Source organism: Podarcis gaigeae (assembly GCF_964106915.1).
Source record: "Podarcis gaigeae genome assembly, chromosome: 18".
Taxonomy (NCBI): Eukaryota; Metazoa; Chordata; class Lepidosauria; order Squamata; family Lacertidae; genus Podarcis; species Podarcis gaigeae.
In genome coordinates, this window is record NC_139696.1 from 790,161 (window position 1) to 805,813 (window position 15,653).

General features: G+C 49.2%; 1 protein-coding gene across 8 annotated transcripts in view; it reads right to left on the reverse strand.

Annotated features, from left to right (window-relative positions):
• Positions 1-5,197: 5,197 nt before the first annotated feature.
• Positions 5,198-15,653, reverse strand: part of MAST3 (microtubule associated serine/threonine kinase 3) — a 56,302-nt gene continuing 45,846 nt past the window's right edge. For all 8 annotated transcript variants that reach the window (XM_083720192.1, XM_083720190.1, XM_083720188.1 and 5 more), the window contains 6 exons: positions 14,688-14,888; positions 13,377-13,603; positions 11,547-11,669; positions 10,560-10,696; positions 9,227-9,408; positions 5,198-7,855 (listed from right to left, as the gene is read on the reverse strand). In XM_083720192.1, the coding sequence (XP_083576318.1) occupies positions 7,026-7,855; positions 9,227-9,408; positions 10,560-10,696; positions 11,547-11,669; positions 13,377-13,603; positions 14,688-14,888 (1,700 nt within the window). In that variant the 3' untranslated portion in view covers positions 5,198-7,025. The remainder of the gene's footprint in view (positions 7,856-9,226; positions 9,409-10,559; positions 10,697-11,546; positions 11,670-13,376; positions 13,604-14,687; positions 14,889-15,653) is intronic.

Sequence of the window (15,653 nt, forward strand, 5' to 3'; positions counted from 1 at the left end):
CTGGCTGCAAACAGCCCCCCCCCAAAAAAAGGGCCTTCATTTTTAACACACACAACCCCCCCAAATGCAAATTCTGCACTTCCTCCAAATTCTATATATGCAGCAGCCTTTTATTAACCCCCCCAAAATAAATGCTTATGTCTCGCCCCCCCAAAAAACCTTTAAATGTTTCATTTTTAAACTACCCCCCCCCCGCAAAAGAAGCAATAGTTGTGCAAAATGCAAGGGGCGGTTTGCAGCGATTGCAATTGATTTTTTTTAAGTCTCCCCACCCCTAATTATTTTGCATGTTGCAAATCCCACCCCCACCCCCCAAAAAAAATTGAAAATAAAATTGCAAGGCTATTCTGGGTTGGGAGGGGGTGTGCAATTGGGGTGAGCTGTGGGGAGGGGTGCAATGCAATGCAATATGTCCCCCCCACCCCCACCCCCAAAATAAAGCACCCACTGGGGGGGCCCGGCCTGCACCCACCTCTCGCCCGCGGAGCGATCCGTTCCTGCCCAGCGCCGCTGCAGCCAGCGGAAAGCCCCGGGAGAGGCGGAAAGGGCCGAGCGGAGCCGAGCGGAGCCGAAGGGGCTCGGAGGCCAAAGAGGGCGGCCGGTTGTGTGGGCGAGACGACACGGCAGGGTTCTTTTCAGCCTGGAGTAGAATAAGAGTCTAAGAATAAGAATCTAAGAATAAGAATAAGAATCTAAGAATAAAAATAAGAATAAGAATCTAAGAATAAGAATCTAAGAAAGAGAATAAGAATAAGAATCTAAGAATAAGAATAAGAATCTAAGAATAAGAATAAGAATAAGAATCTAAGAATAAGAATAAGAATCTAAGAATAAGAATAAGAATAGGAAAAATAAGAATAAGAATATAATTTTTTTATTTATACCCCGCCCTTTAAAAACCGGGCTCAGGGCGGCTAACAGCAAATATAAAACATTGGTTATCTCTTTCTACTACTATTATTTTTTAAAAAATGAATTAATTGCTTTTTTCTGTGCCTTTTGCCCTTTTAGTGTGTTTATTTCCTCCGATTAGATCTATAAAATGGTGATTTTCTCCAGTCAAAAGTGTTTTTTTGGAGGGACTGATAATAGTTATTATTGATTAGGATTCATTTTATTTATACCCTTTATAATTATTATTACTGCAATGCAGGAAACATTCGTTTATTGATTCATTTCCTTCGTTCTTTCTTCTATCTCCTCCTTTTCCTCCAAGATCAAAGCAGGACAAACACATTGAGGGAACTCAGTTCTCGGAGAGAGTGGCAGCCTTTGCAATGTGGGCCAAATCAATCTGAAAAAAGCGATAAAAATATGCAAATTGAGGAAGCAAATGGCAATGCAAATTTAATAAGCAGCACTTAAATCAATCAGCAAAAGTCAATATTGAAATGGGACGTGGAGAGAGTGTTGACATTTGTTGTTCTCATTTTGTCGTGTCCGACTCTTCGTGACCCCCTGGATCAGATCACGCCAGGCCCTCCTGTCTTCCGCTGCCTCCCGCAGTTTGGTCAAACTCATGCTGGTAGCTTCGAGAACACTGTCCCACCATCTCGTCCTCCATCGTCCCCTTCTCCTTGCGCCCTCCATCTTTCCCAACATCAGGGTCTTTTCCAGGGAGTCTTCTCTTCTCCTGAGGTGGCCAAAGTCTTGGAGCCTCAGCTTCAGGATCTGTCCTTCCCGTGAGCACTCAGGGCTGATTTCCTTCAGAATGGAGAGGTTGGATCTTCTTGCCGTCCATGGGACTCTCCAGAGTCTCCTCCAGCACCAGAATTCAAAAGTATCCATTCTTCGGCGATCAGCCTTCTTTATGGTCCAGCTCTCACTTCCATACATCACTACTGGGAAAACCAGAGCTTGAACTATACGGACCTTTGTTGGCAAGGTGATGTCTCTGCTTTTTAAGATGCTGTCTAGGTTTGTCATTGCTTTTCTCCCAAGAAGCAGGCGTCTTTTAATTTTGCGACTGCTGTCACCATCTTAAACCATAACATGCTGTAAATTTTATATCTGTATTCCACAATCGTTCCCATGCTTCCCTGTCTATATTATGACCTATATCTATTGCCCAGTGCGAATGATGATCCACTCCTAAGGCTTTCCTTCAGAATGGAGAGGTTGGATCTTCTTGCAGTCCATGGGACTCTCCAGAGTCTCCTCCAGCACCAGAATTCAAAAGCATCCATTCTTCGGCGATCAGCCTTCTTGATGGTCCAGCTCTCACTTCCATACATCACTACTGGGAAAACCAGAGCTTGAACTATACAGACCTTTGTTGGCAAGGTGATGTCTCTGCTTTTTAAGATGCTGTCCAGGTTTGTCATTGCTTTTCTCCCAAGAAGCAGGTGTCTTTTAATTTCATGGCTGCTTTCACCATCTGCCGTGATCATGGAGCCCAAGAAAGTGAAATCTCTCCCTGCCTCCATTTCTTCCCCTTCTATTTGCCAGGAGGTGATGGGACCAGTGGCCAGGATCTTCGTTTTTGTGATGTTGCGCTTCAGACCATCTTTTGCGCTCTCCTCTTTCACAGTGTTGACATACAACCGGAATTCATGCTGCTTTGCTTTAGCTCTTTTCCTCTACGGGCTTCTCTCGGTACGAAGAAGCCCGAACGCCGGGCGGAAGTGACGCGCGCGCAGGGGTTCCGGAAAGAGCCGAGCGCTGCCGGCAAACTACGGAACTTGCCGAGGCCTCAAAGCGAGCCCGTCCGGGAAAGGCCGAGCGCTTGCCGTGACGTCATGGAATGTTCACGCCTCCAGGAAAGGTTTTTGGGTTTCTTTGAAGCCATTTGCTGATAGATATGAAACAATGAAACGTATTTGTATCCTTATTTAATTTTTATCTAATATAAAATTATCTCTTTTCAAAAAGGGGGAAAGAGAGGACCCAAATAATTACCGCCCAGTCGGTCTGACATCAATACCAGGGAAGATTCTGGAGCAGATCATTCAGCAAACAGTCTGTGAGCACCTAGAAAGGATTCCTGGGATCACCAATAGTCAGCATGGATTTCGGAAAAAGAAGTCATGTCAGACGAATCTGATCTCGTTTTTGGACAGAAATACAAGCCTGGTAGATGAAGGGAACGCAGTGGATGTAGCCTACTTTGATTTCAGCAAGGCATTTGACAAGGTGCCCCATGATATTCTTGTAAAGAAGCTGGTAAAATGCGGTCTTGACTATGCTACCACTCAGTGGATTTGTAACTGGCTGACTGACCGAACCCAAAGGGTGCTCATCAATGGTTCCTCTTCATCCTGGAGAAGAGTGACTAGTGGGGTGCCACAGGGTTCTGTCTTGGGCCCGGTCTTATTCAACATCTTTATCAACGACTTGGATGATGGACTCAAGGGCATCCTGATCAAATTTGCAGATGACACCAAACTGGGAGGGGTGGCTAACACCCCAGAGGACAGGATCACACTTCAAAACGACCTTGACAGATTAGAGAACTGGGCCAAAACAAACAAGATGAATTTTAACAGGGAGAAATGTAAAGTATTGCACTTGGGCAAAAAACATGAGAGGCACAAATACAAGATGGGTGACACCTGGCTTGAGAGCAAAACATGTGAAAAGGATCTAGGTGCCTTGGTTGACCACAAGCTTGACATGAGCCAACAGTGTGACGCAGCAGCTAAAAAAGCCAATGCAATTCTGGGCTGCACCAATAGGAGTATAGCATCTAGATCAAGGGAAGTAATAGTGCCACTGTATTCTGCTCTGGTCAGACCTCACCTGGAGTACTGTGTCCAGTTCTGGGCACCACAGTTCAAGAAGGACACTGACAAACTGGAATGTGTCCAGAGGAGGGCAACCAAAATGGTCAAAGGCCTGGAAACGATGCCTTATGAGGAACGGCTAAGGGAGCTGGGCATGTTTAGCCTGGAGAAGAGGAGGTTAAGGGGTGATATGATAGCCATGTTCAAAGATATAAAAGGATGTCCCATAGAGGAGGGAGAAAGGTGGTTTTCTGCTGCTCCAGAGAAGCGGACACGGAGCAATGGATCCAAACTACAAGAAAGAAGATTCCACCTAAACATTAGGAAGAACTTCCTGACAGTAAGAGCTGTTTGACAGTGGAATTTGCTGCCCAGGAGTGTGGTGGAGTCTCCTTCTTTGGAGGTCTTTAAGCAGAGGCTTGACAACCATATGTCAGGAGTGCTCTGATGGGGTTTCCTGCTTGGCAGGGGGTTGGACTCGGTGGCCCTTGGGGTCTCTTCCAACTCTATGATTCTAAATATGATTGATACTTTATATGTAAAAACTAATGAATATACTGTATATGTGAATGAAATGTTATGTATATGTTTTATATGCACAATGTTTCTATGCAATTTGTTTTGCTTTTTATATATATGTATAATAAATAAAAAAAAGGGATTCCTCTCTATAAGAAATAATAGGTGTAAAAATAAATTAATTCCTGTATGCCGATATGAATTAACAAATAAACAGGGGCGTGAATGCATTTGGAACTCGATCAATTATTATTAGGTGAAAATTTTCACGTATGATCTTTTTCTTTTTCTTTTGTTTTTCTTTGTTCCTTTTTTCTGATATCTTCTCTTTCATTTCATTCCTTTATTGTGAATAGCATTTTATAGAGGTATAAATAACTGTAAATATGAAAAGAGACATAATATTCTCTATTTCCCCCCCTTGATTATATGTATCCTTTTCTTTTTCTTTTGTTGCAAATATGTATGTTTTCTAATTTGTACTTAATAAAAATATTTTTTTAAAAAACAATTATTATTATTAATACTAATATTCTGTACTTCCTATTGTGAAATTGCTGATATTTTTTTTGGGGGGGTTGTTTTGTTAATTCTATTTATTTGAACGCCTATTTTATATTTGCCATTTTCTGCAAGGTTGCATTCGATGCTGTTATGAAGGCTTGCAAACTTTGGGAATATAAGCCCCTTAAAATATAAAGGGGCATCGAAATAAAACGAAAATTAAGCGAATTGCCTCTAAATTGCATTTTTTCCAAACTCCGAAGCCACTTCTCCCAGTTGTCCAAAATATCATTTTGCATCATTTCTCCAAAATCTCGGCCTCGGGTGCGAATCACCCCCTCCCCTTTCTCCCACCCCACAAAAATGCATATTTGGGGGGGGGGGTTCACAACCCAGACCCCCATTTCCCATCCTTCCCCCCAATCCATCTCAGAATAAAAAAAAGACACCCATTTCTTTTTACTCCAGTCATAACTTACTTTATTTTCCTTCCCAAAAACGGGCTTCCGGAGACCGTTTTCCGTACAGCAAACCGAGGAGGGGGTTCCCCAACCCCACCCCCCAAATTTCCAAATCCGAAAAACCGTGTGCAAGAGCTGAGCAGCCCCCAAACTTTCTGCTCCCACCATAAAAAAAATTTGCTAAGTTCCTCAAGGGTTAAATTCAGGGGAGCCCATTTCGCAGATGGGAAAGTTGAGGACACCATAAGTAATCAGGGCAAAGTTTAATGGGGAATCAGTTTGGGGAACCGGATATATATCTATACCTTGTGGGGGCTTGTGGGGAAGGAGTCTGGGGTCCCCGCTCAGCGGAAAAGGGGGCAGCACCCCTCAAACGCAGCGTTGCCCCAGATCGGGAAAGCGAGTCAAGCTGCGTCTATTAATGAGGCTCTGTCCGGAATTGGCCTTGCTTCCAGAGATCTCCCTGCATGTGCGAATCCTTGCACGATTTTCTTGCTTTCAGGCCCCAAATTAAATTGCTTTTTCGCAGGAAGCAAATACGGCCGACGAGGAATAGAAACTTGACATTTTGGGATTAAAAGTGGCAGAGAAGGTCCCCCAAAAGACCCCTGCCTGCCTGCCAGGGTAGAACGCAATGGGTTCCCTCTCCTCCATGAGGTCTAGAAACTTTATTAGTAACAGAGGGGCTGCGGCGCAGGGGGGGAATATCAGTTCTTCCTCCAGAAGGTCCTGGGTTCAATTCTTACTACTGGCATCTCCAGCTGGGAGATTGGCTGAGCGAATCCTGCACAGCTGCTGCCAGTCAGGGTTGGGAATATTAGGGTAATGCCAGCATGGCTTAACAATCAGGAAAATGGGTCCAACATCAGGAAATGACCCTTTTTCCTTGCGACGGGCACAGCGGACCCCCTCTTCCTTGGGCAACGCTCCCAGGGTCCCTCCTTCTAACCACAGACTGAACCCCCAGGGCTGGGAACTGACCCACACATCTCCTCCCCATATTCCCGATTCGGGGGGTTCCTTGCGGACTCCTCCCTTTCTCCCCCCAAGTCTGCCACCCGCTCCCATGCCCGGCGGGGCTGAAAACCTCGCCTTCTCCGTCGGCTCTAGGTGTGGGGGCCGGGTGCGAATCCTAGACCCCGACGGGACCCCCAGGGTCACAATGGAGGAATCGCAGCAGCGTTCTGGCGCCCTGGGCCACGCAACGAGGGTGGGGGTCCCCTGGCATCGGGGCGGGGTCCGAGGTGGCGGCGCAGGGGGACGCGGGCGTCTTGGGGTCCCGACTCCTGTGTTGGCGCGGGTTGGGCTGGATGACCCCCGGGTGTCCCAAAGCTGGGATTCTGTAACTGAAGGGCTGGCAATCTCAAGGACACCCCTCAACATCTGGAGAGCCCCAGATATTTGCCCATTTTTGGTGCCCCTTCTTCATTCGGGGCTGTGCCCCCCAGATGTTTCGGGCGCCAACCCCTCCCTCTGGCCCCAGATGTTGGGCCCAGCCTTTAGGAAGAGGTCTTTCCCCAATCCCAAAGAGAATTATCCCCCCAAAAAATATTGCCCCCCCAACCCCCCCGTTAAACTAGGCATGCCCTGTTACCCAGATGCCCACCACAACTGGCTCGCCGCTGCCCCCGTGCCCAACTGCCCCCCAAAACACCCCAGGGGAGATTCCAGAGTTTGAGGAACCCCCCTTCGCAGTCTGGTTTGAGGGACCCCCAAAAGACCCCCCCAAGCAGGATTCCTGGGTGCCATCGTGTGGGGCAAGCAGCGGGCACCCTTCAGGGCAGTGAAAGGGGCACCTCTTTCCCTGCCCCCCGGAAGTTCACTGGTCTTCCGCGATGCCCCTCTGCCCGGGCACTGAGTCCTCTTCCTGGTCCACGGCGGGCAGCCAGGCTCCGGTGGGCCTCTCAGGGGTGCCCAGCGCCCCCCACAACCGCATCCTTGGGGGGCTGGGCGCCCCGCCGCTTGTCCTGCGCCCAGGGGGCGAGACGCTGGCGAACTCCACCGCCGTGGTGCCGTCTTCCTGCTCGATGTAGACGCGGGCTTCCAGCCGGGCCGGGTACGACCCCTGGCACTCCCACTCGGGGTCCCCCTGCACCGCGATGTGGGGCACCGGCAGGCGCCAGGGGGCACCCTCCACGTCGGGCTCGTCAAAGCTGACTTCCTGCACTGCCTGCTGCTTCTTAAACGAGTCCCGGCGCTCTGAGAGGTTCAGGTGGCGCATCACTACCACTTCGGAGTCGGCGCCAGGGCGGGCAAGGGAGCGCCGGGCACCGGGATCTCCAGCGCCCGCCTCGCCCGCCGCCTTCTGCCTGCCCGGCGGCTTCTTCTCGGGGATTTTCTCGGCCGACTGGACCCTCTGGAGCAGGGGCGAGCGGGCGCCGTCGTGGGCACGGCTGCCAGCGGGCGGCGAGAGCGCCTTGCCCGCCTTGGAGGGCGGCAGCGGCGAGGGGGACCTCTGCGGGGAGGGCGGGGCGGCGCAGGCCAAGGGCGAGGGGGGGATGCTGCTGGTGGACTTGCGGCGCCCGACTTTGTAGCGCCCGGCGGTGCCCAGTTTGGGCGCCAGGCCGTGGAGGGAGCTGGGGCGGATGTGGCCGGCCGGGGAGGGGGGCGTGCTGGGCGAGGGGGAGGTGGTCTGCGGGGAGGCCGGATCTGGCGAGGGAGAGAGAGAAAAAAATGGTCAGCAGGATTTAATCCAGGGGGCCAGAGTATGTAATGTAATGTAATGTAATGTAATGTAATGTAATGTAATGTAATGTAATGTAATGTAATGTAATGTAATGTAATGTAATGTAATATAATATAATATAATATAATATAATATAATATAATATAATATAATATAATATGGGTCATAATATAGATAGGAATAGGGATATGAAATTTACAGAGGAAATTCTGGCTGGAAGCTAGGAACCCAGGTAGACTTCCACTGCAGCTGGAGGTTCCATCATTATTATTATTATTATTATTATTATTATTATTATTATTATTATCATCATGTGAATTTATACACTGTTCAAAACCACTATATCTATCTATCTATCTATCTATCTATCTATCTATCTATCTATCTATATCTAATCTATCTATATCTATCTATCTATCTATCTATCTATCTATCTATCTATCTATCCACTGTATATCTCTCTCTCTCTCTCTCTCTCTCTCTCTCTCTCTCTCTCTCTCTCTCATCATCTCTCTCTCTCTCTCTCTCTCTCTCTCTCATCATCTCTCTCTCTCTCTCTCTCTCTCTATCTATCTATCTATCTATCTATCTCTACTGTATCTATTTTTCTATCTATCTATCTATCTATCATATCTCTCTCTCTCTCTCTCTCTCTCTCTATCTACTGTATCTATTTTTCTATCTATCTATCTATCTATCTATCTATCTATCTATCTATCTATCTATCATCTCTCTCTCTTTCCTAGCCAAAAGCTAGGAACCCAGGTAGACTGCCACTGCAGCTGGAGGCTCCATTATCATCATCATCATCATCATCATTAGAGTTTGTGCAATATTCAAAACCACTCTATCTGTCTATCTGTCTATCTGTCTATCTGTCTGTCTATCTATCTATCTATCTATCTATCTATCTATCTATCTATCTATACATACGTACATACGTACATACATACATTTGTATGTATAGAAATCCAGGAAATAATTGTAATAATAAATAGCCATTGCTCGAACTCACTTCCAGGTAGTCTTGTCTGTCTGTCTATCTATCTATCTATCTATCTATCTATCTATCTAATCAAAATAAAAACCACATATGAAAATGATATATGGAAATGATATATCAATGGTATGAGCCCGTAAAATAGGGAAAGAGCTCAAATTTACTGCTTCCGACCGGGGAAACAGAATACAGCCATTGTGGCCCCCGACAGCTTTCGGGAATCCTCTTGTTGCAGCTCCCCTGTGGCGGTGAGTTCCAACGGCTAACAAGCTGCCAGATTCCCTCCTCAGTCTGCCCCTGAACCTCCCAGCCGGGATACAGAGGGACCCCTCACCTGTTGGGGCGTCCGGGGCGGGGCTGCGGCAGGGGGTGGGGGGTCCCGGGGAGAGGCTGTGGGTGGGCGACCCGGGCAGGCTGTCTCCGGATGAGAGGGAGTGGTGCAGCCCGGACGAGAAGCTGCGGCTGGTGTGCAGGGCGGAGGTCTGCTTGGAGATCTTCTTGAAGAGCGATTTCCGCCTGCGGGGAAAGAGACAGCCGTCACTCGATCTCGCTCCCAGGTAGACTGGGCCTGTCTGTGGAGGCTCAGTCTAGGACTCCTAAGAAGCTAAGAAGGGCCTGGCCCCAAAGCGGGCTATGGGGTGCCCCAGAGGCAAGAAAAAACCCCAAGCAGGACCCGAGAGCAGCAGCCGTCGCTCGATCTCGCTCCCAGGTAGACTGGGCCTGTCTGTGGAGGCTCAGTCTAGGATCCCGAAGAAGCTAAGAAGCGCCTGGACCCAAAGCAGGCTATGGGGTGCCCCATAGGCAAGAAAAACCCCAAGCAGGACCCGAGAGCAGCAGCCATTGCCTGAAATCCTAGAATCCTAGAATCCTAGAGTTGGAAGGTAGACTGGGCCTGTCTGGGGAGGCTCAGTCTAGGATCCCTAAGAAGCTAAGAAGCCCCTGGCCCCAAAGCAGGCTATAGGGTGCCCCATAGGCAAGAAAAAACCCCAAGCAGGACCCGAGAGCAGCAGCCGTCGCTCGATCTCGCTCCCAGGTAGACTGGGCCTGTCTGTGGAGGCTCAGTCTAGGATCCCGAAGAAGCTAAGAAGCGCCTGGACCCAAAGCAGGCTATGGGGTGCCCCATAGGCAAGAAAAACCCCAAGCAGGACCCGAGAGCAGCAGCCATTGCCTGAAATCCTAGAATCCTAGAATCCTAGAGTTGGAAGGTAGACTGGGCCTGTCTGGGGAGGCTCAGTCTAGGATCCCTAAGAAGCTAAGAAGCCCCTGGCCCCAAAGCAGGCTATAGGGTGCCCCATAGGCAAGAAAAAACCCCAAGCAGGACCCGAGAGCAGCAGCCATTGCCTGAAATCCTTCCAAGGTAGACTTGGTCTGTCCATGGAGGCTCCACCTAGGAGTCCTAAGAAACTAAGAAGGGACTGGCCCCAAAGCAGGCTATGGGGTGCCCCATAGGCAAGAAAAACCCCAAGCAGGACCCAAGAGCAGTATAGAAATTCGGGAAATAATTGTAATAATAAATAGCCGTCGCTCGAACTCGCTCCCAGGTAGTCTTGGTCCGTCTGTGGAGGCTCAGTCTAGGACTCCTAAGACGCTAGGAAGGGCCTGGCCCCAAAGCAGGCTATGGGGTGCCCCACAGGCAAGCGTGGGAGCCGGGTTCGAGTCTCGCCCACCTGTCCTGGCTCTCCCTCCGGCGGCTCTTCTTGCTCCTCCTGGCCATCCGGGTCCGGCAGCTGTTTTTCCGCGCCGGGCCCACCTTGATGCTCGTGTTTTCCAGGGCCGTGGTGCGCAGCGCCACCTTGTTCCCGCTCTGCAGGGATGGAGGGAGAGAGAGGGGTGGGTGGGTAGGTGGGTTCTGGCGGGTGCCAGCGGGTGCCAAGGAGACCCTCTGCCAGGATCCTTTCCCCCAATTCCGCAGCCTTTCCAGCCGCGTTCGAAGGTAGACTGCGCCCGTCCATGGAGGCTCCGCTAAGGAGCCATAAGTACGATTCCCATGAGCCCAGAGAGGAACTGTTAGCGAAATTGACGGGGAAAACCAGAATTTTTAAATAAAGAACGGGGGAAACTTAAAAATCTAGCAGGATCTGAATAAGAAGAACTAGGGATATATTAAAAAATTGCGGCGACTTAAAATATGCAGCGGAAAAGGACTAGGGAGTGAAAGGATGTCCAGAGATTCGGGTGAATTTTTGTCTATTCATTTTTTTACATTTTAAATTGAAATTGAAATTTCAATTTAAATTTTTTTTAAAAAAACTTTTAAAACTTTTACATTTTTAAAATTTGAATTTCTTTTGATTTATTTTTATTTAAAATTTTTGATTCGGTACTGTGAAAACAAATAAAAATATTAAAAAAAGAGACGCGTCCCGCTGCAGCATCCGGATCAGGACCACCTCCAGATGCCCCCTAAGCAGGATCTTTGGGACGCTTAATCCAAAATTCCTGCACTGCAGCGGGTTGAGCTGGATGACCTTTGGGGGTCCCACCCAATTCGTAAGATTCTGCCAATCCTCCTTCCTCCGTCTCCTTTCTCTGCCTCCGACTCTTCCGACGCCCTCAGGGCTCCACCTGCGCCCTTTCCCCCCCAGGACCCACCTTCCTCGCGACCCGCCGGAGAGCTGCTGCCGGCCCGTGTAGGCAGTATGCGGCCCACCTACCTTCAACAGAAGCTCGACTACGTCCATGTGGACCAGACCCAGGACCGACTCTCCGTTGACGTGCGTGATGAGGTCTCCGGCCCGTAAACCCGCCTCCTGAGCGGGGCTGCTGTCCTCAACGCTCTGCAACCCAAAGCAGGTAATGTTTAGAGCCGGGTGGGACCCCCAGTGGTCATCCATCCCAACCCCGCTCTCCTCCTCGCTTCCTTCGTCCGGAACCCGCTTCCGTGTCCTAAACTAAACCTCTGTTTCTTTTAAATCTCAGTTCTTAAAGTTGTACAATACAATACAAATCCGTTTATTGTGAGGACCATGCCTGTGCACAAAAAACAACACTAAAATCAATAGTTAAAAATATTAAAATTCATTACATGCTATGCCAACAAAACCTTCTTCCCACAAGATAGAAAAGGAGGGAAAACGAGCAGCGAGTTAAACGGACGGTGAAGGGGTCTTTACATTGTCGTCCATAAATCTTTCCCTGGCTTTCATGGCCTTCATCACAAAGACCGCTACCACATGGGTAATGCGTGGGTTTGCATCAACTAACAAAAATTTTACTCTATCTTCAGGACTGGTTATAGAGTTGGGTATGATTTGCAGCAAAAGCCCGAGTAAAAGGGGCAATGTGTAATATCCTCTTTGATTTTCATAAGGCAAGGACATAGACGATGTTCTACTGGGGTTTTTCTGTATCTACCGGTCAGATAAGCAGTTGGCAATGTTTGAAACCGTGCCCTAGTGAAAGCTCTCCGAAGGGTGGGATCGTTGGCACAGATTTTGACTGCTTTTACTCGGGGGAACCAGTAGGAAAACCCAGAGTTTTTTATCTTGGTGGAGTCCAAAAAGGCGTCTTTTTCAAAGATCCAATTCCCGAACTTTATCAGGGCTCCACAGAGTATTAAACTCAGGTAGGTTGTATCTGGATAGAATGTCTAGTGGGTTTTTATGCCAAGTGGTATTATATTGTAATGATACAAAGGCTTGTTTGGCCAATAAGGTGTTCGGGGCATCTATGAGGTTGGTGAAAAAACGCAGGAATCTTAAGTGTGCCCTGGCAGACACAGAAGGCAATCCTACTTCCACTCTTAGGAGAGCTGCCGGAGGGAGATAAAAATTTTGGAAGGTTTCAAGCCGCTCTAACAGCTTCTGATTCCATCCCCAGAGTTCTACTCCGTACAACATCTGGGGAATCACTTTCCCATCAAAAGTTTCCAACTCTTAAAGTTGTATTTGGGCATTGGAAAGATGGGATCAAACCACATTTTCCTCCTGGGAAAGGAGCCTGCATCTCCTCATTCCTTTTTCTGAATTTCAGGGAGCCAGTGCTGCCAGCCCGTGTCGGCAGGATTGGGTCAGATGGAGCGAATCAAAGGCAAACCTTGAGGACTGGGAGCTTGGTTTGTTTTAAAGGCAGTTAAAGGATGCTCTCCCCCCTCCATCATCCCCCCAGATGGGGATGGGAAAGAAAGACCCAAAGGCTGAAATCTTGGAGAGTTGCTGCTGCCGGCCCGTGTAGGCAGTAGGGGGCCAAACAGACCAGCCGGGCAACTTGTGTTGCTTTGCTCCTGTTTCAATCTGCTTGGAGGGAGGAGGACCAAAACTCAGGGGCTGGTGGAGGAAGCAGAGTTTCTTGCATGGATGCTGCCAGCCAGTGCAGGCACAACCAGTAGGGCCAATGGCCTGACTCTGTAGGAAACAGATTCCTATTTAAAACAAGCCTTAAAAGAAATCCTAAATCTGGATGCCTTTATCTTTAATGGAAAGCCTATAAACTCAGCATCTTGAGGACTAGCGCCTTGAATTGATTTCAAAGCCCTTTTTTCTCACCCAGACCATGTGATGCACGGCGTAGACGTCGCTGTCGCCCATGTAGACCCGGATGGCGCGCAGGGTGAAGCCAAACTTCTTGCCTGAGCTGTGGATGACGATGGGGGGGCGCAGGCCCGAGCCCCCCAGCAGTGGGTCGCGGCTGGGGGACGAGTCCCGGGAGGAGGGGTTGGAGGAGAGGGAGCGGGGAGAGATGGGGCTCACCAGGGCGGCGCCCCCAAAGTCATCTGGAAGGAAAAGAGGAGAGTTACTTAGGGGGCGCCCCGCTTTTTTGGGGGGGGGGTTAAGGGCTGGGAAATGGCTTGGGGGAATTAAGAGCCCCATAAGTAAGGAGCCCCATAAGCAGGACCAGAGAGCAGTATAGAAATTCAGGAAATAATCGTAAGAATGAATAGCCGTCGCTCGAACTCGCTCCCAGGTAGACTGGGCCTGTCTGTGGAGGCTCAGTCTAGGACCCCTAAGAAGCTAAGAAGGGCCTGATTATTGGGGTCCATCTAGGTCCCCAAAGCGGGCTATGGGGTGCCCCAGAGGCAAGAAAAAACCCCAAGCAGGACCCGAGAGCAGCAGCCGTCGCTCGATCTCGCTCCAAGGTAGACTGGGCCTGTCTGTGGAGGCTCAGTCTAGGACTCCTAAGAAGCTAAGAAGGGCCTGGACCCAAAGCAGGCTATGGGGTGCCCCATAGGCAAGAAAAAAACCCCAACCAGGACCCAGGAGCAGCAGCCATCACCCGAACTCACTCCCAGGTAGACTGGGCCTGTCCATGGAGGCTCCACCTAGGAGTCCTAAGAAACTAAGAAGGGACTGGCCCCAAAGCAGGCTATGGGGTGCCCCATAGGCAAGAAAAACCCCAAGCAGGACCCAAGAGCAGTATAGAAATTCAGGAAATAATTGTAATAATAAATAGCTGCCACCCAAACTCGCTCCCAGGTAGACTGGGCCTGTCTGTGGAGGCTCAGTCTAGGATCCCTAAGAAGCTAAGAAGCGCCTGGCCCCAAAGCAGGCTATGGGGTGCCCCATAGGCAAGAAAAAACCCCCAAGCAGGACCCGAGAGAAGCAGCCGTCACCCGATCTCGCTCCCAGGTAGACTGCTCCTGTCCCTGGAGGTTTCACCGAGGAGCCCTAAGAAACGAAGGAGGGCCAAAAAGGGGCCCCCATCTATCTTCCTCCCCGTCTGCCCCATAGGCCAGAAGCCCCCCATGCAAAACCCAGCTCTCAGATAGACTGGCTCCGCCGCGGGAGGCTCTGCCTGGCCATTGCGAAATTAATAATAATAATAATAATAATAGGGTCAGGGTCCGGCTCCCCACCGACCTGCCCCGATGATGAGCGAGAGGGCGGAGACGGAGGCCGACTTGGGCACTCTGCTGCCCCCCGAGTGGGTCCTCTGCTTCCCAGGCGTTTCCTTGTGGCTGCCCACCCGGCGCCCCCCAGCCTCGCCATCCAGTGGCAGGGAGTTCTTGGTGCCCGTGCTGTTGCTCCGCAGGCGGATCCGGCTCAGGCTGGACAGGTCAGCTGCAAGGAGAGAATTTATTTGGGGGGGGGGGTGATGGAAGGAATTCATTTTGACCCCCCAAGAAAAAAAGCCCACCCCATTGCAGAAACCCACGGCGGCCGCCTTTTTCCTCTGCCCTCCCACCAACCTTTCCTCTGCTGTGGCGACGGCGGGACTGGAAGCTGCTTGGGGCAGAGACCCGGTTTTTTTAATCCTAGAAAATATTTCTGAAAATCTGGAATGTATTTTCCGTACAACAGAGAAACGCGTCTTTTAAGGAACTGTGTGATTTTTTGGGTTGCTGTTTCGTGAATATTGATAATATCACCTTATCGATAAATAATAAATTATTATTATTATTATTATTATTATTATTATTATTATTATTATTATTAATTACGGAGACCGTAATCATTTTGCGCAACCCATAATATGACATTGGTGGCAAACGCATTTCCGAGCTGAATTGTTTTTCAGCGGTTTGGTTTGGCTTCCGCAAAGTGGCTGTTTCCCCAAAGCCAGATGGACGAAGTAATAATTAACAATTAATTAACAATTAACAATTAATTAACAATTAACAATTAATCACATTTTATAGGCTGCAATTGCTTTGCTGGAGATTTGGCAATGACTGCAGAACGCCCTAGGTTACGTTTTGCAATGCAAACCACCTTGTGTATATTAATATAGGAAAGCGGAATACAAATTAAAAATGAAATTAAATTGAATGAATTGTGCCTGGAGACCCGCTGCTGCCGGTTCGTGTTGGCAGCAAGGAACTCAAC